This window comes from Sorex araneus, chromosome 2, assembly GCF_027595985.1.
Source record: "Sorex araneus isolate mSorAra2 chromosome 2, mSorAra2.pri, whole genome shotgun sequence".
In the NCBI taxonomy this organism is placed as follows: Eukaryota; Metazoa; Chordata; class Mammalia; order Eulipotyphla; family Soricidae; genus Sorex; species Sorex araneus.
The window spans coordinates 365,545,370-365,570,575 of record NC_073303.1 but is presented as its reverse complement, the minus strand read 5'-3'; the positions used below and the strand labels follow the sequence as shown (position 1 = coordinate 365,570,575).

General features: G+C 50.6%; 1 protein-coding gene across 1 annotated transcript in view; it reads left to right on the top strand.

Annotated features, from left to right (window-relative positions):
• ATP8B1 (ATPase phospholipid transporting 8B1) overlaps window positions 1-25,206 on the top strand; it is a 109,632-nt gene that overhangs the window by 49,810 nt on the left and 34,616 nt on the right. The window contains exons 2-15 of the mRNA XM_004601707.2: window positions 4,385-4,590; window positions 8,672-8,769; window positions 11,058-11,171; window positions 13,203-13,301; window positions 13,424-13,485; window positions 14,663-14,735; window positions 14,839-14,909; window positions 16,029-16,111; window positions 16,230-16,388; window positions 16,546-16,634; window positions 17,684-17,874; window positions 20,661-20,869; window positions 23,816-23,859; window positions 24,847-25,003. Of these exons, the coding sequence (XP_004601764.1) occupies window positions 4,407-4,590; window positions 8,672-8,769; window positions 11,058-11,171; window positions 13,203-13,301; window positions 13,424-13,485; window positions 14,663-14,735; window positions 14,839-14,909; window positions 16,029-16,111; window positions 16,230-16,388; window positions 16,546-16,634; window positions 17,684-17,874; window positions 20,661-20,869; window positions 23,816-23,859; window positions 24,847-25,003 (1,633 nt within the window). The 5' untranslated portion in view covers window positions 4,385-4,406. The remainder of the gene's footprint in view (window positions 1-4,384; window positions 4,591-8,671; window positions 8,770-11,057; window positions 11,172-13,202; window positions 13,302-13,423; window positions 13,486-14,662; window positions 14,736-14,838; window positions 14,910-16,028; window positions 16,112-16,229; window positions 16,389-16,545; window positions 16,635-17,683; window positions 17,875-20,660; window positions 20,870-23,815; window positions 23,860-24,846; window positions 25,004-25,206) is intronic.

Below are 25,206 nucleotides of genomic sequence, written 5' to 3'. Positions count from 1 at the left end.
CTTGGCACCACACATGTGACTCCCTGAGCACTGCCAAAGGTCATTCCTGAACACGGAAGAGCCTCTTGGCACTGCTGGGTATGCCCCCAACCTCCCTACCCTTCCCCAAACACAACTTTGTTTCTCTCCATTTTGTTTCCTTTTTTGGTTTTTAGGGCCATACCCAGTTCTGTTGAGAAGATCTCAGAGTTATTTCCATGGGGGATTGCATCATCCTTCGCTTTGCCTTTTTATACTCCACATATGAGTGAGATCATCTGGTACTTGTCTTTTTCTTTCTGACTCACTTCACTAGCGTGACACTCTCCAGTTGTCTTCAGGTTGCAACCAACTGCGTTCACCTGCCCTCAGAATCCACGTGTCTGTGTCCTGCAATTTCTTTATCTGCTCGTCTCTATGGGACCCTTGAGTTGTTTCCGCATCAGGGTTTCCAGATTTAGAAATCTTTGAGAACAAAAAATCAGTGGTTTTCATTTGTTGAACACCTACAACTCTGGGAGGGGACATTATTTCCTTTCAGATAAGGGAAAGGCAGCCGTGCTGGCAGATCGAGGTCCTAATCTATGGGCAGGGAGGAAATCAACAAATAGAAACTTGTTCATGGGGTCAGGGAGATAGGGTAGTAGGAAGGGCCCTTGCCTTGCATGCAGTTTACCCACAATTAATCCGTGCCACCTCCTAGGTGTGATCCCTGAGCCAGGAATAAGTCCTGATCATCGCTGGGTGCGGCCCAAAACCCAAAAATAAATAGAAAATTTTAAAAGATTTTCTTGTGAAGTTTTTTGCCTTTAAAAGTTTGTCATTGTTTTGCTGTCGGGGCGAGGGGGGACTCAAAAGATCTCATGGCGTGCTAGGGATTAAACCCTACCAGCTGCGTGCAAGGCAAGTGCTCTACTTGCTGTTGTATAACCCCTGCCCTGGTAACTGTTTTTTAAAGTGTATCACTGTATCGCTGTCACTGTCATCCCATTGTTCATCAATTTACTTGGGTGCCAGTAGCAGCTCCATTTTAAAGTGTACTAAATTTAAATATTACTCAAACATAGGTGCTGCTCTATTAACAAAATATAATACATGTAAAATCCCAAGAAAAAAATTATGTTTTATACTTGGGACTGGAGCGATAGCACAGCGGGTAGGGCATTTGCCTTGCAAGTGGCCGACCCGGGTTCAATTCCTCCATCCCCCGAGAGTATCCCACCCGCATGACAGAGCCTGGCAAGCTCCTCGTGGCGTATTTGATATGCCAAAAACAGTAAGAACAAGTCTCACAATGGAGATGTTACTGGTGCCTGCTCAAGCAAAGTGATGAACAACGGGACGATAGTGCTACCGTGCTACTTGGGAGAAGGGGAAAGTTTACCTGTCTGTGGATTATTTGCATTTGTAGAAAAATAATACAGATGAACAAAGTTAAGCTCAGAGAGTAAAAGATATGAAAAGTGTGTGTGCTTTTGCCCGAGCATATCCAGGAAGCCCGCTGCTGCTCTGAGGGAGATAGCATCTGATATTTTACCTCCCGGAAGGGATGATGCATTTCATAAGTGATGCTGGAGATTAAAATGCAGAAGGGGTGGCTTTCCTCACCCTTGCATTTGTGACTGCAAGTATATTTTCCTTACTGTGAGAATGATTGTTCCTAATAGTGTTTATTGAGTACATACTGTAGGCTATAGACAGAACCAAACATTTTATTTTTAAAAGTTAGGGTTACTGTTGGGTTAAGATTAGGGCCAGGAGAGGGCTGGAGCGATAGCACAGGGGGTAGGGCGTTTGCCTTGGATGCGGCCAACCCGGGTTCAATTCCCAGCATCCCATATGGTCCCCTGAGCACCGCCAGGAGTAATTCCTGAGTGCAGAGCCAGGAGTAACCCCTGTGCATCACCAGGTGTGACCCAAAAAGAAAAAAAAAAAAGATTGGGGTCAGGGTTAGGATTAGGGTTAGGGTTAGAGTGATGTTAGTGGTGTCAAGAAGACAGACTTGGTTGTGGTGCCTTTGTTGTGTATAGAAGCTGTGGGGACTGGAGTGGCAGATATTGAACACTCTGTGGGGTGAGAGAGGTTGAAATCCTTGTGGTGCTGAGTATTGAATCCAGGGTGTCACATGGGTGAGACAGGTATGGTCCTGCTGCGCCGTATCCAGTGCTTTATTCGCACCCTGTCACTCAGTGTCAGGCATGGCAGCCACTGACATTTCGGAAGACAGATAAATGTACCTGACGAATAACCAGGACAGTTCTGGACATGTGGGTTGTTGACTCACCTTTCAACTCTCTGTGCACGGATGTTGGAAACCCCTCTCTGGTCACGGCCTACACTGTTGTACACAGACTCATTCTACAAGGATGCATGGTTGTGTTGACTCAGCCATTGGACACCCAAGTTCTTTCTGGGTTTACTGTTTAAATAAGAGCAGAACAAATCCCCACAGAAATATTTGGCCATTTCCTAGGGTTACACTGTGGTCACGAGCATTCCCCTGTCTGATTCGCCAGCCTTGCCACCCGGCCTCAGAACACCCAGCCGCACTCCTCCGCAACTCTCGCTTCCAGCGGGTCTACAAGGCGCCTCCTTGGGAAGCCGTTGTGTTTTCTACAGATTTTTTAATATTGGATGTGCAAACAATACAGTGTCCCAGAGTTGGGTTTTCCCCCCGCTCCCTTTTTCTTTTCTTTTTTTATTTGCAAACCTGGTGATGCTCAGGGCTTACTCTTGGTCATGTGCTCAGGAGTTCCTCTGTGGTGCTGGGGAGCAAAGCCAGGAGAGCTGTGTGGAAGGCAAGCTCCTTAACCCCCGTACTATCTGTCTCACCCCAGTAGGGGTGTTAGCATTCTCCCCCAGAGAGTGGGAATTGCTCTCATTCCTTTACACAAGTAGAGATTCACAGAGCTGGTGTGTCAGGAGAGCATTTTGTGCGAGGCCTGGCATGCTGTTACCGTGAGATAAATGTGAGCTGTCTCTGGGGACAGATGGAGTGCTTACGCAGAGTGCTGCTGCGTGAGTAATGTCCTGCATGTCTGTCCTCACCTAACTTGAGGTGTGTTGATGTAAATATTTCCCTAATCTAAATTTAACTCCGGCTGTACTTCTGACCTGTGTTAGTCCCCTCATGCAGTGACTTGCACACAGAGACTGGAACTTGGAGTGTGCCCAAGAAGCCCTGGTTGTAACAGGGAGGTGAAAGATGGAGCTTCCTGAACAGCACAGAATGACGCTGAGTGGCAGCGTCGGCCGAAACCTGGCGTCTCGGGGCAGTGGTTTTCGGACTCTGCCAGCGGGCCTGGCAAGAAGCTTAATCCAGGCCAGAGCGACAGTATAGCGGGTAGAGCACTTGCCTCAGTGCACACCGCCAACTGGGGTTTGGTCCCTGACATCCCACCTGGGCCCCCAAGCACTGCCCAGGAGTTAATTCCGGAGTACAGAGTCAGGAGTTACCCCTGATGAACACCCATGGGTGTGGCCCAAAGAAACAAAACTAAACAAAAAGCTTAATCCTATTAAAACCTGTGTGCAAAGGTAAGAAGTTTCTGTTTCCACTTTGTCAAGTTGTTTCTGAAAGAGGGCTAGTTCTTACTGCACGGCCCAGTCGTGTTGGGGTCTCTTCCAGCATCACGTGAAGGGTGACCCCGAAGTGGGTTTTACTCAGACAAGAGCCACCTTTTGAACGACTGTCCTCAAATTTTGTCTATCTCTTTTTTACACTTGATCTTAGCCAAAAGGCCAAGAAGCGATATCTATCTCTTTTTTTCTTTTTTTTTCTTTTTGGGTCACACCCAGCAATGCACAGGGGTCACTCCTGGCTCATGCTCTCAGGAATCACCCCTGGCAGTGCTCAGGAGACCATATGGGATGCTGGGATTTGAACCCGGGTCGGCTGCATACAAGGCAAACGCCCTACCCGCTGTGCTATCACTCCAGCCCCTATCTATCTCTTTTTTAAAAAGAAGTTTGTAGTCCCGGGTGTATGTACATGCATGCATGCATGCATGTGTGTGTGTGTGTGAGTGTGCGCGTGTGCTCGTGTATATGTGTGTGTGTGTTGCCAGGGATCAAACCCAGCGTCTCACATAGGCAAAGGCAAGTGGGGATTTACCATTGAACCAATCCCCAGCCCCTATATTTTAGGTTTATTAGATATTCTCGCCCGAGCATTTTATCCATGATGAATGCCTTTGTTCTGGTTGTAAAATAATTTGAACTTTGGGGTCCTCATTCCGAACTGCTCACATAAACTTGTGTTCTGTTAAAATTCGTTGTCGCTTTTAAGATGTAGCTTGGTGTAAGTGTTCCGTGGCCTGTAATGCTCCGTTTCGCCCCGTGAGGCAGAGGAACGGCGAGTTGGCCTGAGCCCTCACAGCTATGCTCCGCTTTTCTTTCTGTGCAGAGAGTTCCCGGTCGCCGGCAGCATGAGCACAGAGAGAGACTCAGAGACCACCTTTGAGGAGGACTCCCAGCCCAACGATGAGGTGGTGCCCTACAGTGACGACGAGACGGAAGATGAGCTTGACGAGTCAGGGCCGGCGGTGGAGCCGGAGCAGAATCGGGTCAACAGAGAGGCGGAGGAAACGCGGCGGGATACCTTCAAGAGAGGTGGCTGCAGGGACTCTCAACAATAATCAGCCTGGCAATGCAGGCCTGGTAGTTCAGTGCCCGGGGTACCCTTTGGCTATACCCAGTCGTGCTTAGGAGAGCTACGTGGTACGGACAGTCAGACTCAAAGCCTCCTGCCTGCTGGGCACACACTCCAGCCCTTTGAGCTGTCTCCTAGTCCCTAATGTCTATATTATTATTATTATTATTATTATTATTGGGTTGGAGCGATAGCACAGCGGGTAGGGCGTTTGCCTTGCACGCAGCCGACCCAAGTTTGATTCCTCCATCCCTCTCAGAGATCCTGGCAAGCTACCAAGAGTATCTCGGCCCACACAGCAGAGCCTGGCAAGCTACTCATGGCATATTTGATATGCCAAAAACAATGACAAGTCTCACAATGGAGACGTTACTGGTGCCTGCTCAAGCAAATCGATGAGCAATGGGATGACAGTGATGACAGTGATACAGTGATGATGATGATGATGATGATGATGATTTTCAGTGGGCAGTGGGGATGGTGGCTGGGGGCTCTACACAGCAGTGCTCATGGGACCATATGCAGTGTTGGGGATTAAACCAGGTTAGCGGCCTGTAAGGCAAGTGCCCGGACCCCTGCACTAACGCTCCAGCCCCAATGTCTGTAATCCAAAGAGAAGTTGTGTGTGAAAGGAGTTACTTACAGACGTACCCAGGAATAGGAGAAGAGATGGGAACTTGGCTTTGTACATGTATGTGTGAGCCCTCACCCCCACCCCCCACTAATAACGGTTGAGGGTCTCCGTAGGAAACTTGTCAGGGATCCCTGATCAGCAGGCCGCCAGCAGGGAGCCCAGGCGAGGCCCCGGGGAGCTCGTGGTTTCCATGTGGACTCCACGGCCTGGCATACCCCGCCCCCCTCCTAGCAGCTTCATCTCCCTGTTTCTCCGAAAGTACAACCTGCTTGGCCCGCCGTGCCTTTCCCTGCGACTTTTCTATTTCATTTCTTTTTCTTTCCTTCCTTGTGATGCTTGTGATGCCAGGCATCAGGCCCCCCTGTTCCATTTCCTACTCTGCTGTGGCCAGCAAAGAGCCTTAGAGTTCCCTGCTGCACAGGGAAGGATGAGCCCATTGGACCCCGAGGGCTCCCAGCTCCAGGCCGAGAGTCCAGCCAGTGTCTCCCGTGGACGGCAGGTGTTGGTCCCCCTCGGTTCCAATGACCCACTCTTCTCAGGGTCCCCAGGGACCCGTCCCTGCCCATGGCCGGCTTCCCCGCTGTGGTCACTCCCCCTCTTGAGATGTAGACTTTCGTGTCTAGTGCTGGGGTGCGTGTAGGGGTGCTCTCCGCCCCGGGGGGAGCCCAGGTTCTCTCTTGAGCACGATACTCTCCACTCTCGTGCTCACTTTCCCTCCTTCCCTTCAAAACCTCCAAATAAAACACTATAATTAAAAACAAAACACCTGCTGCTCTGTCTCTCTGGGCTCTGCAGTGGGTCATACCAGGGTGCCCATGCCCGCAGGCGCCTCTCACTTCCATTTTATCGTAGCTGCCCCTTCTCTCCTGCCCCTCTGCACTCAGCCCTGTGTGGCGGATGGTGCCTCTCTGAGCTGGGACCCTGGGACCCTCCGGGCTATACAGAGTAGCTGTTGGAAGGGGCATGTGGTACCAGGGGTGCAGCCCAAGGCCTCAGCCAGGATCTTGCTTGCGGCTCACCCGGGGTTCGATCCCAGCCTCCCACGTGGAAGCCCTGAGCACCACTAGGTGTAGCCCCCAAACAAAATAATTAAATAAAACTGTAGTTGTGGGCCGGGGCGATAACACAGCGGGGAGGGTGTTTGCCTTGCACGTGGCCGACCCAGGTTTGATTCCCAGAATCCCATATGGTCCCCCAAGCACCGCCAGGAGTAATTCCTGAGTGCATGAGCCAGGAGTAACCCCTGAGCATCGCTGGGTGTGACCCAAAAAGCAAAAAAACAAAATTGTAGTTGCTCCCCTAAGGAAATTTGAACAGCAGAGATACACTGTGGCCGTGGGGGAGCCCGTGACCATCCTCACGCGGTAAGAGTAGCCAGCCTGTATTTGTTAAGTTGCCCCGTTGGGCGCGGGGTGCTGCTCCCATTGAGAACTCTTGGATGAGTTGAGACGAAGTCTGTGACTAGGAGACCTAAAAGGAATGGACTCTGGGGCTGGAGCCATAGCATAGCGGGTAGGGCGTTTGCCTTGCACGCGGCCAACCGGGGTTTGATTCCCAGCATCTCATATGGTCCCCTGAGCACTGCCAGGAGTAATTCCTGAGTGCAGAGCCAGGAGTAACCCCTGTGCATCATTGGGTGTGACCCAAAAAGCAGAAAGAAAAAAAAAAAAGGATGGACTCTACCCTCCCGCCGGTGTGAGGCCGTAATAACGAGGGTGAGAGAGGAACAGCAGATGAAAGGACAGGGTTCGAGGAACTGACGATGCTCGTGAGGATCTAGGCTAGGGAAGACCATGGTCAGCGCTGTGGCCTGGTCAGGGTTGAATGCCCATTTTCTCTGCCTACACCTTCGCAGTATCCGTCTTCCTAACCGGGTGTAAAGTTGGGCAGCTCTGATTTATGCTGGTGTCAGCTGTAGCTTGCAGAGCGCTTAGGTCCTCTTGGCTGGCCTGACCCCACCTCCAGCCCCGGGGGGAGGGGGTGTCTCCCCAGCCCTGAGGCACATTTCCAGCATCTCCCTCCACCCCCCACCCATGCTGCAAGCTCAGACCCCCTCCTGCTTGCCGCTGCTCAGGTCGTCTGATGCCATTTGGCCTGACACCCCCTTCCTGGAGCTGGGGTACATCCCCCTGCTCCAGGCTGGGCCCCTCTAACCCCCTGCTCCCGACTCAACCCTTGTCCTTCCTGGGGGTCTGTCCGTGCCCCCCAGCTCTTCCCCCGGCAGCCCAGGCCGTGCTGCTTCCTGCCTCTGCCCCTCCGTTGCTGTCCACTGCTTCCTGGAGGCCCCGTTCCTTGCTGGGCATCACTGGGGGGCTTGTTTGTCTGCTCAGAAGGCCCAGAGGCACCCCCCACCCCAGTCCCACCTGCCACATCACCACTTGCTCCTGCTGCTCCTCCTTCACTCCTCAGACCCAGAGAGTTTATCTTAATCCAGCCTTGTCGCAGCATTGTCGTGGGTCTGTGCTGCAGGGGGACTGTCCCTCCCCTTCTCTGGCCAGACAATGGCTCCTTGCAAAGATAGATCAGTTTCCATCAATAGATGTGTCAACCTCTCTGTGAATCGGGTTCTAACCCTGCCTTAGAGCAGATCAGGGTGAAAATCCGCCTGGAGGACTCATGCCCCCAAATTGGCTTTTTTTTTTTTTTTTTTGCGGTTGATCTGCAAAAATCCCTTGGCTGCTCGGAGCAACCATCTCCCAGCTGAGCTGCCTCCACCCAGGTTCAGGGACTGGGCACAGGTAGGGGTGAGCCCCGTCTCAGCACCCTCGTCTGGGACACAGGAAGATGAGTTCCCGGCGCCCCAGGCAGGTTTATGGGGCGCTGACCCCCAGGTGGGAAGGAAGGCTGTTCCCGATGCTCAGAAGGTCAGACAGCACGTTTTCTGGCTCCCTCTGAGGTGGCCCCTCTCCCAGCCTGCCACAGTCGCCTATCCCTGGGGTCATCACGTCAACTTCCTCAGTGTGCTGTATCCAAGTTCCCTCTTTTCACTGATTTTTTTTTTTTTTTGCTTTTTGAGTCACACCCAGCGATGCTCATGGGTTACTCCTGGCTTTGCACTCAGGAATTACTCCTGGCAGTGCTTGGGGGACCATATGGGATGCCGGGGATTGAACCTGGGTCGGCCGCGTGCAAGGCAAACACCCTACCTGCTGTGCTATCGCTCCGGCCCCAAGTTCCCTCTTTTCAAAAAAGAAAGGCATCCATCTGGCCCTCTCAGGGGCCCCCCGCTGAGGTCCTTGCTTCCAGTTCGTCTCAGCTGCCAGGGGCTTGTCTCCAAAGAAGGTCAGAATCGGGGGTGGAGGGTGGCCGCCGGCCGCTGTCTGGGACCCAGAGGCCCTCGTTCAACCCAGAGCAACACGCTCGCTTTCCACCTGATGAACTTAACCCCTCCCTCTTCTTTTTTAAAGATTGTACCTGGCAAGTTAAAGCCAATGACCGAAGCTTCCACGAACAACCTCAATTTATGAACACCAAGTTCTTCTGTCTGAAGGAGAGCAAATATGCGGTAAGTTGGTTTCGACTCCCTAAGTTCTCCTCAGTCCCGGCCAGGTGCTGATTTTGCCCAGTTGCCTTCCTGCTTGCTAGCTGGGCGCTACACTTTCTTTCTGAGTGAGCCCCGGCCCAGAGCCTTTGATCATCAGTGTGACTCTCTACACTGTCACCTGTATATCCTGGGAAGTGATGACATGAAAGAAATGAAACAATGGGGCCAGAGCAATAGTACAGTGGGTAGGGCGTTTGCCTTGCATACAGCCAATCTGGGTTTGATCCCTGGTATCCCATATGGTCCCCCAAGCACCGCCAGGAATAATTTCTGTGCAGAGCCAGGAGTAAACCCTGAGCATCACTGGATGTGACCCAAAAGCCAAATAGAAAGAAAGAAAGAAAGAAAGAAAGAAAGAAAGAAAGAAAGAAAGAAAGAAAGAAAGAAAGAAAGAAAGAAAGAAAGAAAGAAAGAAAGAAAGAAAGAAAGAAAGAAAGAAAGAAAGAAAGAAAGTGAAACTATGTCTCAATTGAGAAGTGTCCCTCTGTATGCACAGTCTTTTAGAAGGTTTGTGGCACTGGAGAGATAATAATAGGGTCTTTGCCTTGTATGCAACAAAACTGGGTTTGATCCCTGGCATCCCATATGGTCCCCTGAATACCACTCAGGGAATTACTCCTGGAAGCAGAGTCTCAAACCCCTGAGCATTAACAGGTAGCATCCAAAAAAGCAAAAAAAAAAAAAAAAAAAGTGTTTGTGAAAGAGGGGCAGAAAGATAGTACAGCGGGGGTAAGGTGCTTGCCTTGCATGTGGCTGACCCAGGTCAATCCCCGGCATCCCATTAGTCTCCTGAGCACTGCCAAGAGTGATTCCTGGGCACCATGAGGTGTCATCTCCCCCCCCCAAAAAATGTTTGTGAAGTATTGTCCGGCAATTAATGTACCAGAGGCCAGAATCTGAATGAACTGTTAGCAAGTATTTCCACTTCTCTGCCCATAATGGATTTAGAGACACTGAAGGTTTGTTCACCTCAAGAAGGTGAGCTTCCGGGGCTGGAGCAATAGCACTGCGGGGAGGGCGTTTGCCTTGCACGCTGCAGACCCTCGTTCAATTCCCAGCATCCCATACGGTCCCCTGAGCACCGCCAGGAGTAATTCCTGAGTGCAGAGCCAGGAGTGACCCCTGTGCACTGCCGGGTGTGACTCAAAAAGCAAAAACAAAAAAAAAAACAAAGAAGGTGAGCTTCCTACCTTTGAAGTCCGTTTAAGAACCTGTGAAGTGTGACTCAAATGCCACCCGCAGGCTGGCAGTTGTCCCCATGAACAGGAGACCATGAACACAGTGGTGTCAGGCACAGACATTTATTCTCCTAGAGTTCAGGTCAGCAGGTTGGTTCCATCTGAAGAGAGTCTGAACAAGTTGATTCCAAACCTCTCTCTAGCCTTTGGGTGACACCAACTGTCCTTGTCACACCTGCTGAGTAAACACGTCCCTACCTCTGCCCCAGCCAAGCATCTCATCCCCTTCCTTCCTGTGTCCCACCAGACTTCCTCTTCTCCTCAGGAAGCAGACCGTGGTCACCTCCCCACCATTTATTCGTCCTCTCCCACACCCGCCCTCCGCCAGTTTCTAAACCTCACCCAGCGATGCTCAGGGTTTACTCCTGGCTCTGCGCTCAGGAATTACTCCTGGCAGACCCTCTGGGATCCCAGATATAGAACCTGGGTCAGTCGCATGCAAGGCCAGTGCCCTACCCACTGTACTGTCTTTCCCCCTTAATCCAGCAGGACACCAGTTTAACTCGGTGACATCAGCCAGAACCCTCTTTGCAAGTGAGAGGGCACTCCCACGCTTCTCTTCTGGGGCCCACAGTTCAGAGAGTGAAATTGCCCTTTTGTACATAATAGCCACCATCCCTCCTTTACTAAGAACATTCCTGGGCGCTGGGCCCCGGGCCTGAGCTGTGGCTTGGGGGTAGAGCGTGTGGCTCGCCTGGGTAAGGCCCTGCTTGATCAGTGAAACTGTAAAAACAAAAACCAAGCCGGGAAGCGTTCCTGACTTTGCCTGCCCGTGTTGATGTCTGCCTTTGCCCCATTACCGAAGAGGCAGGTTTCTGGGTGAAGGAATCCAAAGGAAGGATCCATTTGGTCAAGTCAGGTTTGCCACAAACCCTCTGAAGGGATATGTTGCCACCAGCTCTGCTATCAACAGCCTCGATGGCTGAGGGATCCGTCTCTGACACCGTCACGGCGGCTGTCTGCTCCTAAGACAGGTGTGGCTTTGATGACTTTTGTGTTTTTGCCCCACAGGATAACGCGATTAAAACCTACAAGTATAATGTCTTTACCTTTCTACCGATGAATTTGTTCGAGCAGTTTAAGAGGGCAGCTAATTTCTATTTCCTGGTCCTTCTTATCTTACAGGTAAATGCCCTTTGATATCTTAAATCTGTTTCCAATTGTGGTGACTCACTAACGTTTTAATTTCGAAGGCTTCTCAGGTGAAATGTTTCTAGTAAGGGGGGGGGGGGGTTTCTGCCCCCAAGGAGCAGTGCCTCAGACTCAGACCCAGTTGGGACCGTGTGCAGTGGATGGGGGCTAGGTGCAAATGGGGGACAGGAGTGTCAGTTTGCATTTTCAAAACGTTTTCATTCTGAGGTGAGTGTTAAAAGTGATTTCCCTGACATGACTGAAATGAAGGTCTTCTTCGTTTTGTGAAATGGTTTGTTCCCCCAAAATCGAACCTGTTTTTATACCCTTTCTTAATTAGAGATCTCATTTCCTCAAGAATATTATTGATGGGGGCTGGAGCAATAGCACAGTGGGAGGGCGTTTGCCTTGAAGGCAGCTGACCCGGGTTCGATTCCCAGCATCCCATATGGTCCCCTGAGCACTGCCAGGAGTAATTCCATAGTGCATGAGCTAGAAGTAACCTCTGTACATCGCTGGGTGTGACCCAAGAAGCAAAAAAAAAAAAAAAAAGAATATTATTGACTGTCATCTACCTAAATAAGATATTTTTGTGAGCTGGGAAAGACCTGTTTTTGTCTGAGTGGTTTTTTTTCCCCTCTCCTTAATTCTGGTGAATAAGTTGCTTATCCAGAGTCATTTTCCTTATCACTGTATCTATTTATGGGCTATTCATAAAATCGGGGGTTGTGGGACCACCCAAGGGCAGTCTCTACCATCAGCTGTGTGGGTTTCCGCGGATCTCCAAGCCCCTGGGTTTTATCTCCACATCAAGCCCTGGAGTTTGAAAACAGTCTCAGCCACTGGTACTCGGGAACGGGTAGCACGTGAGTCTGCGTGGGGAGTGAAGCTACGAGAAATGGGTTCGGAAGCGATCCAGGACTTTCTAAAGTCCGGCTGACCCACCGTCCAGGACAGTCCCACAGTTATCAGCAGGGACCTTTGAGCAGGCCTGGGTGGAGATAATGATTCAAATTGTACAGCTGACTTCCTGACTTCCTTCTAGCAGGGAAAAATAGGGTATTTCTACCTGTCGACAGTTCGAGGGGGGGCCTAGCCACCCCCATTACCTCCTGCGAAGGTGCCACAGTCAAGAAGAAGCCTCAGCAGCCAGCCTGGCGCCAACCATTTGCTTGCTTTGTCGCCACACTTCAGACTGGTGCTCTGGAAGGTTCCAGTGGCCATAACCTCTCTCTGCAGGGACGCAGGGCGAGTTGGCATGTCTGCTCCCTGTCCCTCTGTGGCAGCGCTGGGCAGCCCTTGGGTCTAGGTTGCTCATGTAATATCCTACCATTTTAGCGACTATGTTCCACAGTCCAGGGGTCTAAAATATGATGGTTACAAGAGGCTGCCACTAAACTTGCTTCCCCACCTTCTGTGCCAAGTCAGAGGCCGTGTGGATGGAGGCGGGCCTTCCTGCACAAGGCCCGCCTCCTCCAGGGCTGGGGCGATAGTGATAACTGTACAGGAAGCACCTTTTTCTCGAGGTCCTGCCTCGTCACAGGCTTTCGAGGCCACCACCTCGGCTGCTCCCTCGACCTCTCCCATTGGGTCTCAGTGACCCCCAGTTTAGAGTTTGCTCTGCCCTGAGGTTGAAGCACTGTCTCACCCCGCACCTCCTACTGCTGTCCCCCTTGCTAATGAGCCTGTGCACAGAGATCTGGGTGTCATGATGCAAAGCTTCCTGGGTGTCCCGTGAAGGTGACTTCATGAGACATGGGCAGGGGCTTGTCACCTCCGAGCTCCGTTTCTCCCAGAGCCGGGGCTGCTAAATGAGCTGGGCCGGATACTCCAGATTCTTCCTCCTGCCAGAGATGGGCACAGCGGGTGACGGGGACCAGATTAGAACCAGCCAGCTTAGAAAGAGGTGATAGAACCAGGTTAGACTCAGCCAGTTTAGAGCGAAACGATGGGGTTCAGATTAGACTATGCCAGCATCTGCTGCGACTTCCCGGACACACATATTGGCCTTTTTCTTTCTTCCAGGCCATCCCTCAAATCACCACCCTGGCCTGGTACACCACCCTGGTGCCCCTGTTGGTGGTGCTGGGCGTCACGGCCGTCAAAGACCTGATGGATGACGTGGTGAGTGGAGATTTCCGCTGCAGCCTCTCCCTCGCTGAGCTCTGAGGCACCTTTCCTGTGGCCCCCCCCTGCTGTCCATCCCAAGGTCGTGGATGGAGCCTTTCCCCATCTCTCCCCTGCAGGCTCGCCATAAGATGGATAAGAAAATCAACAACATGACATGCGAGGTCATTAAGGATGGCAGGTACGGGGCTGTGGTTCCTGGAGGTCTTCGCTGCAGGAGGGCCCGTGTCGAGCATCTGTAGAAACCTGCTTAGATGCACTTGCAGGTCTCAGAGTGCATCAGCCACTTCACAGGAAAGGGATCCTCACCCGGCACGGAGCTCCCACAAGGGTCACCCCTGAGTACCTCCAGTGTGACCCCCAAGAAAACCAAGGAAAGTGTTCTAGCGATGGCAGCAGTTTCATCATAGCTTCAGGATATCTTTCCTGCATGTGAAAAGCCTTTAAAAAGCATCCCAAATCAGGGCTGGTGTGATAGCATGGCAGGTAGGGCATTTGCCTTGCATGCGGCCGACCCAGGTTCGATTCCCAGCATCCCACACGGTCCCCTGAGCACCGCCAGGAGTAATTACTGAGTGCAGTAATTCCTGAGAGAGTAACCCCTGACCATTGCCAGGTGTGACCCAAAAATAATAATATTAATTTAAAAAAGCATCCCAAATCCCAAAGATCCTTGTTCAGGACTGAAATGGTTGTGTCCCCTGTTGTGTGATGTGGAAGACAGTGATACTGTTATATTTGATCAGCACTATTGAAAAAGTCATAGAGCAGAAAAGTGATGTGTCCTTTGTAGGAGGAATTTTGAGTCAGTGGGGCTGGAGGGATAGGGCAGTGGGTAGGGCATTTGGCCTGCATGCAGCTAACCCGGGGTTCAAAACCTGACATCCCTTATGGTCTCCTGAGCATGCCAGGAATGATCCCTGAGCTCAGGACCAAAAACACAGAGTAAACCCTGAGCATCGCTGGACTTAAGAGGAAGGGGCAGGCTCTAAGGCTCTCTTGTGGGTGCTGGAGCCCTCGGGTGCTCCTGGGCTCGGACCAGTACAGAGCAGGTGACAGGGAACCGAGTGGAAAGAAGAGGAATGAGGGATGCCCGGGATCCACGCGCACCAGGGGGCTTCCCATGCCCATGGTCCGGGCAGGACCGAGAGGGCCAGGACAGTTGGGTGTAGGTGCTGTCCTCACGGATGCTCCCCCCCGCCCCCGAGGCTTTTGCCAGCATTCAGGGCGTGCTCACCCTCCTGAGGCCAGCAGACACCCTCTCCGTGTGGCACGTGTTTCCCCAGAAACCCTGGCTTCTGGAGAGAGTGACTGCGACCCTTCCCAGTCACTTCACTCTCACGCTTCTTAACCCCCAGATTCAAAACTGCCAAGTGGAAAGAGATTCGAGTGGGAGACGTGATTCGTCTGAAGAAAAATGACTCTATTCCCGTAAGTGATCCAGTGCCCCTCCCCCTCTCTCGGGCCCCCTCCCACTCTCCCCTCCTCACCACCCTGAGTCTTTGCCGAGTGTGCTCTGGTTTGTTCCCAACAGGCCGACATCCTGCTGCTGTCCAGTTCCGAGCCCAGCAGCCTCTGCTATGTAGAAACGGCCGAGCTGGACGGGTAAGAGCCTCCCTATGGGTCTGTTTCCTTGAATGGAATGAGTGCTTACTTGGGGGCCACTAGGTACAGTATGAGCATTTGCTCCTGGCTGTGCTGGGGGTGGGGGATGAGGCACAAGGCTTGAACTTGGGGCTCCCTAGTAGAGCACCTGTTCCAAGCTTCGAGGAATCCTCCAGCCCCTCCAGGGGCCTAATTTTAAGCTCACTGGGTAGGTGCATTGGTTGCACTGGAAGTGTACACGATCCATAAGAATCCCCTGGATCTCATCCTGCTTCTCACCCTCCCTGGTCGTTACTAGCAGCCATACTTGTCTCCTTTCTTAATTCATCTCCAACCTGCCTTCAGGGAAGGTAAAAGAGAATAAGTCTCAGAGGCTTCTGCAAATGTCTGGGCCGGGCACAAACACTTAGGATGACCATGAATATAATCTAAGTCCAAAAAAGCAATTGGTTGTGTGAGTCTTTGCCAGGGAAGCCACTGTTGGTTTCGGTTCTCATGGGCCACTCAGAATCCTCCAGGGTCCTGATTCAGACCAGTTCCCAGACACCCATACTGAGCAAGATGCATTAACTTTATTTGTTGGTTCATTTACCACTGGTGGCTCACACTTGAACATGGCTTCATTAATACAAATTGCAGCGCTGGCATCAACATGTTTCTCAACAACCCCCTGTGACCTGGGCACTTCCCAGGAAGAAGAAACTGTCCAGGTCACAGCAAGTGGCTGTTGGGACTTGCTTTTGAGCAGAACCTTCCTTAGTGAACTCTCTTGAGGAAACTAGTTCTTTCTATATTCAATTCAGTGGTTAGTTGGTTGTTCAATCTGAACTATAAAGCATCTTTTTTCTCATGGGTATGAATTCTAGATTTCCCCCATCATTATGAAATACTCCCTCTCATTGCCCCCCACCCACCAACTTAGCTCCCTCCTCTACCCCCTTTTCATCCCTGACTCATCTCAACTTTGATGTTTCAAGGTGAATAAAGAGCTAAAAAAAAAAAGCAAATATTTAGTTTTCACTTCTAAGCATACCTAATCCTTTGTATAATTTCCTTATAGTCACTTGTTCCTTTAGATTTTGTCCCTTTAACTCTTCCCTCTCTTTCTCTCCCTTTTAGGGAAACCAATTTAAAGTTCAAGATGGCCCTGGAAGTCACCCACCAGCATCTTCAAGAAGAAAATTCACTGGCGGCTTTTGATGGTTTGTGCCTAAGTATCTTTGTTTTTCTATCTTAGTTGTTTGCTTCAGTCCCTATTAATTCAAAGCATCAAATCTTAATTTTGGGGAGTACTTCACATGTGCTCTCTCTTTCTCAAAGGTTATATTGAATGTGAAGAGCCCAACAACAGGCTAGATAAGTTTACAGGAACGCTATTTTGGAGAAAATCCAGTTTTCCTTTGGATGCTGATAAAATTTTGTTACGTGGCTGCGTGGTGAGGAATACTGATTTCTGCCATGGAGTGGTCATTTTTGCAGGTACTTCCAAAGTTTCTTGAGAAATTGGCCTGATTTTAAAGGAGGGGATTCTTTTTCCGTCTTCTCTTTATCAAACTCAAAAGAAGAGTGATTTCATTGGCTTCCTTGTGAAATGATTTTTCCCAGCCATTGACTGTATTGAATTGTCTGTTTGTAGGTGGTGACACTAAAATAATGAAGAACAGTGGGAAAACCAGATTTAAAAGAACAAAAATTGATTACTTGATGAACTACATGGTTTATACGGTATTTATTTATTTTCTGCTTTGGTAGATGGGAAACCAGGCCATTATGTTGGGGTGAATTTTTGTTGTATGTTTTCCAATGCAAAGAAATTCCACCTTTGTAAGCAACAAGAGTGTGTGGGGCCCCCGGTTGGATAAAGGTTGGGATTCCCCGTCTTTTTCCTCAGAGATGCTGCACTTCTGCACTGTAGCACTGTCATCCCGTTGTGCATTGATTTGCTCAAGTGGGCACCAGTGAAGTCTCCATTGTGAGACTTGTTGTTATTGTTTTTGGCATATCGAATACGCCACGGGTAGCTTGCAAGGCTCTGCCATGCAGGCTGGATACTCTCAGTAGCTTGCCGGGCCCTCAGAGAGGGACCAAGGAATCAAACCCGGGTGGGCCATGTGCAAGGCAAAAGCCCTACCTGCTGTGCTATCGCTCCAGTCCAGGCCGCACTTCTAGGAACTGGAAATTTAGTTCTCAGATGCTCTGAGGGGCTGAATATTTTGATGGTTAGAGTCAGCAGTTGGAAAGATAGGGAACCCCCATTCAGCGTTTGGGCTGCATTCCTGAAGGGCAAACGAGTTGGATTTCTTACTGTCTGCTTCCAGTAGGGGTAGTTCTTTATAAATCATCTTTTTTTTTTTTGAATGGGGGGTGGTGGATCAACAAACAGTGCTTCACGGTCCCCCAGGGTCACTCTCAGAAATCCATGACCCAACCAGTCAGACCGTTCGAGCCACAGCACAATCCTTTTTTGTAGTTTAAAACGTTTTTCCTGGACAGTTAGCTTAGTCTGACCCCCATGACCCACCCCCGCCTCTGTGGCAAGCACATTCCCTTTCACTCTCTCTCCTTTTGGGTGTTGTGGTTTGCAAAACAGGTATTAAGTGGTCATCATGTTCGGTCTGTAGTTTCTCTCCAGCACACAGTGTGTTGTTTTTATGGACTCCCTCATGCTCCGAAACATAGAGAAGTATGGGATAGGGCCAGTTAGCCTCTGTGGAGTGCGTGGAGCTCTAGACCATCTGCAGAAACCCCTGACACATTTCCTTCCTTTCTTCTAGATCTTTGTTGTTCTCCTCCTGCTCTCTGCTGGTCTGGCCATTGGCCATGCTTACTGGGAAGCCCAGGTTGGCAATTACTCTTGGTACCTCTATGATGGAGAAGATGCCACCCCCTCCTACCGCGGATTCCTAACCTTCTGGGGCTACATCATTGTGATGAACACCATGGTGCCCATTTCCCTCTACGTCAGGTAAGACCTTCCTCCCTCGGGGTCTCTTTGCTTTTAAGGAAGAACCCGAACGCTTCCCCGACTTAGCACCCTCTTTGCCAGCAACGACTGTTTCAAAGGTCACAAGGCACAGATAAGATAGTGACTTTTGTTTCAGAATTGGGGCTCATAGAGGGGAAGGAAATGAGCCTTGAAGTATCTGCTAGGCCAGGCAGAGCAGCTCATATATTTGTTGTTGTTTTTTTTGGGGGGGTATACCCAGTGGTGCTCAGGAGTTAGGGAGTTGCTCTTGGGGTGCTCAGAGACCTTGCAAGTGCCAGGGATCAAACTTGGGGCCCCCACTTGTGCTCTAGCCCTTGTGGTCTCTCTCCCGCACCTGGTATCTTAGCGTTTTTCATAGACTAAGTTCCTTCTTGGGGAAGTCAACCCTCCACCCCAGCTTCAGAAAGACTCTCGGAGAAGAGAAAGATGAAGAATGTTCCCCAAAGTTGCTCTCGTGGTCACCGCGATAGCACAGTGGCTAGGGTGTTTGCCTTGTACCTGGCCAACCTGGGTTCAATCCCTGGCACCTCCTAGGCCCTTTGGGTGCCCCAAGCCTACCAGGGTGATCCCTGAGCACCGCTGGCTGTGGCCCCCAAACAGATAGGAACACAGTTGCTTCTGTTCTCGTTGTTTGGCTTTCCTTTCCTTCCCACTCCTCTCCTCTGTGTCTTCCATCTCACCAGCAGCCTCGCCCGCTGCTTGGCATGCTCAGGGGGTTCTGAGATGGGGAAACTGCTCCCGTTCTGGTGCTCTCCCATTTCTCCCCCAAAGGTTCAGTCTCTCAGCTCGGGGAGTCAGGATCATGCCACTGACAAATGGGAACCACCTTGTGCCGTACACCTGCTCCCTGTTACTCTTGGTCTGACATCAGCGCTCAGCCTCCCTGACTGCTGCCTTTAGGGTGGTCCTGGGAGATGCCCGCGCCTGCTGAGTTCTAAGCAGTGATGCCCCGAGGTGCCCGGGCTCACGTGCACACCTGCAATTAGGCGCGTTTAGTTCATTTTAATTTTATTACATGCACATTCGGGCCGCTCCTAATTTCATTACATGGACTCACCGTTGTTCTTTTTACCGGAAGCAGACGCCCCGGGGAGCCATCTGTCGGAGGCCACTTTCAAAACCCAGATGCGCTCTCCCGTCATCAAAGGAATAGTGCAGGTTGTTTGGTTGGAAGCGAATTGTGTGTTACAAAACAAACTCAGTCTAAGGGTCAGGCTGCAGCTCAGTGGCGGAGCACTTGGCATACAGGGGTGAAGCCCCGCCTGGGAGCCATCCCCCATATTGCAAAATAAAATGCAAACAAAAAAGTAATAAGTGGCTTCATGTTGAGGTGGCAGATGGCCGGGATTCCATGATTTGCTTTAGTCTGCCCGTCTCAGACTAAAGCGGGACCGTGTGCATGGCCCAACAGTATAAACGGGCAGGGGTGTGGCAAGACCGGGGAGGAATGGACGCGTCCTTCACAACTACATGGGTCAGGGAGGGAGGTTCCACCTGCAGGAAATGTAAGAGGTGCCATAGAACTGTGAATGGAAGAATGTTCTAGAAAGAGAAAGAGCCTGGGAGGTGGTTGTGGTCAGGAGCACATGGGGCAAGGCCCCAGACCACACTGAGTGTGGCCCCCAGTGTGGTTTGTCGTGAACATGAGATCGAGCACTGCGGTCGCAGAAGGATCACCAGGCAAAAATACTGTCTGGGATGACCAACCCCAGGACACACTTGAAAGAAACCTTCACGCCTGAGAAGTGATGAGGTTCTGTCTTGCGTGGCTTGACTTGTGCACGTGTATGCAGGAACACGTGTGTGCAGGGTCAGGATCGAACCCAGAACCTCACATGTGAGGCAATTGAGCTGCATCCCTGCAGTTTCATCTTGAGCCAGTGTGGGTAGCCCGGAAGTACAACCCGTGGTACCTGCAGGGGCGCAGTTGGCATCTGGAATGTTTGTGGGCGCGGGCAAGAGCGGGTTATTATCCCATCCGCTTATCTTGTTATAAAGATGCCCTTTGCCCACTTGACAGCAGCCGGATGGGTAAGCAGCTTCCTTATCAGTGAGAGATGTAATCCCTTCACTTTTCAAGACAGCACGGATCCTTTGGGCCTGTCTTATTTTAGACTTTCTCTAGCCTTGTGAGAACTTGAGGCAAAGCTGCCTTTTCATGGTGTGGAGTGCCAGTTCAGGGGGGATTTGCCAGAACCCAGGCCCTGTGGGAGAGCTCTTGGGGCTCTGCCCACCAGCAGACCCTCCGCCCCCTGCAGACCCTCAGCAAGCAGAGACAAAGGTGAACTTAGCTATTCTTTGTGTCCCGGAGTGAGAGAGTAGATGAGAGAGCGCAGAGGTACCACTGCCTGTGGGGTCCTAGCCCCTGGGCTCCAGGGCTGCGTGTCCAGTACACAGAAGTCCATGGCCAGGTGTACCCCCAGAGTGAATGGGAGCCCCCTAAATAGGGAGCTTTGAAAGCAAATAGCTAGTGTAATGAGCTTCTCCCTAAAGCTGGAGAGAGGAGTTTGGGACAAAGAGATGGAGGTCTAAGGCCAGACAGCAGGTCAGGGACATAATTGCCTTGCATGTAGCTGGCCCCAGTTGGGTTCCTGGCAACACATGTAGTTCCCCTGAGCACCACCAAGAGTCACTTATGCGCAGAGCCAGAACTGCTGGGCAGTCTGAGAAGTAGCTGTGGAGACCCCACCAGGCTAACTCTGCAGGGCCAGGACCAGCCCAGCCCTGGCCTTGCAGATGGGAGAACTCAGCCTTTCCCTTCACAGCGTGGAAGTGATCCGTCTCGGCCAGAGTTACTTCATTAACTGGGACTTGCAGATGTACTACCCGGAGAAGGATACGGCTGCCAAAGCCAGGACCACCACCCTCAACGAACAGCTGGGGCAGATCCATTACATCTTCTCGGACAAGACGGGCACGCTCACGCAGAACATCATGACCTTTAAGAAGTGCTGCATCAATGGGCACATCTATGGTAAGTGACCGGGGGCTCGGTCCTCTGGGGGCTGGTGGGGGCTGCACCTCTACCCCGGTGAGTGCTGAAGCAGATGACAGCCAGTGGTGGTACTGGGGATGCTAGGCTGGGAGAGACCAGATGTCAGAAATGTAAACATAGGACTGGAGTGACACTACAGTGGGTAAGGCATTTGCCTTGCACACAGTCAATGCTAGTTCAATCACCGGCATCCCATATGGTCCCCTGTGCACCACCAGGACTGATTCCTGAGGGCAGAGCCAGGACTAACCTCTGAGCATCACCAGGTGTGACCTCACCTTCCTTGCCTTCCCCCCCCCTAAAAAAATAAAGAAATGGAAGTATAGACTTGTAGTGGGATCCAATAATTCTGAATCTGAGTCTGTGCCCAGAAGACTCTAGAATATCTGGGAAGAGCAAGTCAGACACCTGTGTTCATGGCAGCATGATTCACAATGTCTAAAGTGCAGAAGCACTCGTACCTGCTGGCTGATGCTCAGATAACAGGTGGGACCCAGGACAGGCCCAAAGGGCTGCAGAAGCTGTCAGGAAAAATGAAGTCATGAAGTTTGCCTATAAGTGGATGGACATGGAGGGTATCGTGCTGAGTAAAATGAGTCAGAGGGAAAGGAACAGATATAGAATGACTTCATTCATTTGTGGCATATAAAAAATATATGTAGTAGAAGAATAATATCCATAGCCAGGGTAAAGGGGTTAGGAGAATTGGTGACTGAGGGTAGGTAAGATAGAGAAGAGACCACTATGACAATAATAGCTGGGAATGATCACACTGGACAAGATCTGGGGGTTAAAATTAGGTAAGGGATATTCTTGATAAACTTTCAGTATCAATATTGCAAACCACAGTGCCAAAAATGGGGGGTGGAGAGAGAGAGGGGGAGAGAAAGAGAGAGAGAGAGAGAGAGAGAGAGAGAGAGAGAGAGAAAAAAAACAGGCAAGCAGGGGATGGGAGGTGAGGGGTCAGGGGTGATGGGAGGGAACCTGGGGACACTGGTGCTGGGAAGTGTACACTGGTGGAGGGGTGGGTATTAGAATACTATATGACAGAAATCCAATCATGAACAGCTTTGTAAGGATCTATATCACAGTGACTCGATTCACTGTATCACTGTATAACTGGCATCCCGTTGTTCATTAGTTTGCTTGAGCGGGTACCAGTAATGTCTCTGTTAGTCCCTGTCGTGTGCTAGTGTAGCCCGATGGCGTGTTGGGGGCTCTTTCAGGGTCAGGGGAATGAGGACCATCATTGTTATAGTTTTTGGCATATTGAGTATGCCACGGGTGACTTGCCAGGCTCCACATTCTTGGTAGCTTGTTGGGCTCTCCGAGAGGGATGGCTGCAGAAGCCACAGGTTTGATCCCCAGCACCACCTGGTCCCTGAGCATCACCAGGTATGTCCAAAAAAAGAATGAAAGTGTCACATACTTTTTCTTGCCTTGAGTCTTCCATCTGTGAGGGAATATTATTTGGCCTGGGGAAAAAGGGCCTTGTGATCCATGAGTGAATCTGGAGGATATTATACTGTAGGGAGTACGCTGGTCACAAGAAGACAGATATTATCTGATCAGCCTATGCCGTATTGTATCATGCCCTCCAGTGTCATTCATGGACATTAGAGGAATGTTTGGGGCCTTGACGTGCTGGATTCATAGACAGGAAGAAGGGTGGAGGTGGGAGTTGGGGAAGAGGACTGAGGGGTTACGATGCCAGGAACAGAAAGCTGTGGTCGATAGAACAACCAGATAGGAATAGCGATGGAAAGGGCGTGTCAGCGAGGCCACGGCAGCATGAACAGACAGATGCCCCTGAGCTACACGTAGAAATAAATGGACAAGATGGTACTAGTTGAGTTGTGTGGATTTGGGGACCACGCCCAGTGATACCTAGGGGTTACTCCTCTCTGCGCTCAGGAATTACTCCTGAAGTACTTGGGGGCCCATCTGGGATGCCAGATATCAGACTCATACAAGGTCTGCCTCATACAAGGAAAGCGCCTTTCCCGCTGTACTATCCCGCCGCCCCCCAGATGGTATATTTTTAAGTTCTGTGTATTTCACGACAAACATTTTTTTAAAAGATTGGGGTTTTTTTTTCTATTACTTTGAGGTGTGCTGTTTTTCTATTACTTTGAGGTGTGCCTCATTTTTATGAAAATATGAAGACTTGGGGTCTGGAGAGCTAGTAGAGGGGTTAGGGTGCTTTCCTTGCTTGCTGCCAACCTAGGTTCGATCCTGGGCACCTCACATGACCCCTCAAGCACTTCTCGGCGTGATCCCTGAGCACAGAGCCAGGAGTAATTTCTGAGCACCGCTGGCTGTAGGCCACCCCCAACTCCCCCCAAACTCATACTTGACTACGGTATTAATATTAATGTCTTTGTGGGAGTACAGTTTGGGGGCCACACCCAGTACAACTTTGAACACTCTATAAACTGCTCCCCCTCCGCCACCCCTATTTTCTACCATACAGCAGGGCACTCGGGTGCTGGCTGCAGTGCTTGTGGGATCTGGCTGTAGTGCTCACAGGCTCACCTGCACATCCTGGGGAACTCACGCACCTCCTGGCCCGGGTGCCTGTGGGGCTCCCATATATGCTCAGTTGGGGGCTGCACCATGGTGCAGCCACATCTTTAACCCTGGTGCTCATGTACACCTCCCCGTAGTGCTCCAGGGATGGCCTGCTCAGGTGTGGCACCCCGCCACCGCCAACAGGTATCAAACAGCACAGCTGCCAGGGCCACCTTTGGCACCTGTGAGGGGGGCCTCGGGGATCCAACTCACAGCCTCACACTTGCAAGACGAGTGCTTTCCCACCATTCCTCGTAAGAACCATTCTGAACTCAGGGGTTGTCCACACACAGAGATGCTCGTCATCATACCAGTGCCAGAAACTCAGCCTGTTTCGTCCTGTTTGTTTCTCAGGAGACCACCGCGATGCCTCTCAGCACGCTCATAGCAAGATAGAGGTGAGTCTGTGCGTAAAGAAGCGTGTGGGGCGTGGAATGGAGACCAACGGTTATGTATCCTGCATATCTGGAATCTGAAATTCTGGTGATAGGAGAATCAGATTCCCTCTGAGCATCGTAGGGAAGAACCTTCATCTTCTCTTCCCAGCCTTTGGAGGTGGCCACTATTCTTGCTTCTCCTTAGTTTGCAAATACAGTGCTCTGTTTCCATCTCCCACTTCTGCCATTCTGTGGGTCTGAACTTCCTGCTTCTTATAAAGAATCCAGTCATCAGCATATGATCCACCCTGTCACTGTCACCCCATTATTCATCGATTTGTTCGAGCGGGCACCAGTAACGTCTCTCATTGTGAGACTTATTGTTACTATTTTTCGGCATATCGAATATGCCTTGGGTAGCTTGCCAGGCTCTGCCATATGGGTGCGATATTCTCAGTAGCTTGCCGAGCTCTCCGAGAGGGGCGGAGGAATCGAATATGGGTCGGCCGCATGAAAGGCTAATGCCCTACCGCTGTGCTATCGCTCCAGCCCAGGATCCACCCTAATGCCCAAATTCTCTGTTGTCCCATTGATTACATTGGCAAAAACCCTGCTTCCCATTAAGGTCCCCTTCACAGGGAGCAGAAGATAGAACTTCAACATCTTTTTAAGGGTACACAATTCAACCCACCATCTTTTGTTTTAAAGCAGTAGATTTTACGACAAAACAAAAAGTGTCCTTTGGTGGTGAGAACTGTGCACTGGTGAAGGCATTGTTAAAACATCATATGATTGAAGCTCAATCATGCACAACTTTGTAACTGTGTATTTTATGGGGATTCAATTCAGAAGTAAATAAATTGTAAATGGAGTGTCTTTGTTTAAAAGCAGATGTGAGCCTCGTGGCAATTCAGACGGTGTTTGCGTCTTGTGTCCAAGACAAGTTTCTATATTTAAGTCTCCCCTTGGTTGTTATTAATCAGTGTTTTCTTTCTCTGCTGATCACAGCAAGTTGACTTTAGCTGGAACACCTATGCTGACGGGAAGTTTGAGTTTTATGACCATTATCTCGTCGAGCAAATCCAGACAGGGAAAGAGCCTGAAATTCGACAGTTCTTCTTCTTGCTGTCCCTCTGCCACACGGTCATGGTGGAAAAGACGAATGGTGAGTGTTTCTCACACATTCTAACACGCTTGGACCTCAGAGTCCTATAAAGTAGTGTGCATGACCAGTTTGTGTCACTTTTACTCTGAACAATGAGTGTTTATGAGCACTTCTGGATAGGGTGGCATAGAGGGGTATAAAATCTGAAACAAATTCCTGGTATCTGAAATGGACATTTGAGCCACACTTATAGCTTCTGATAT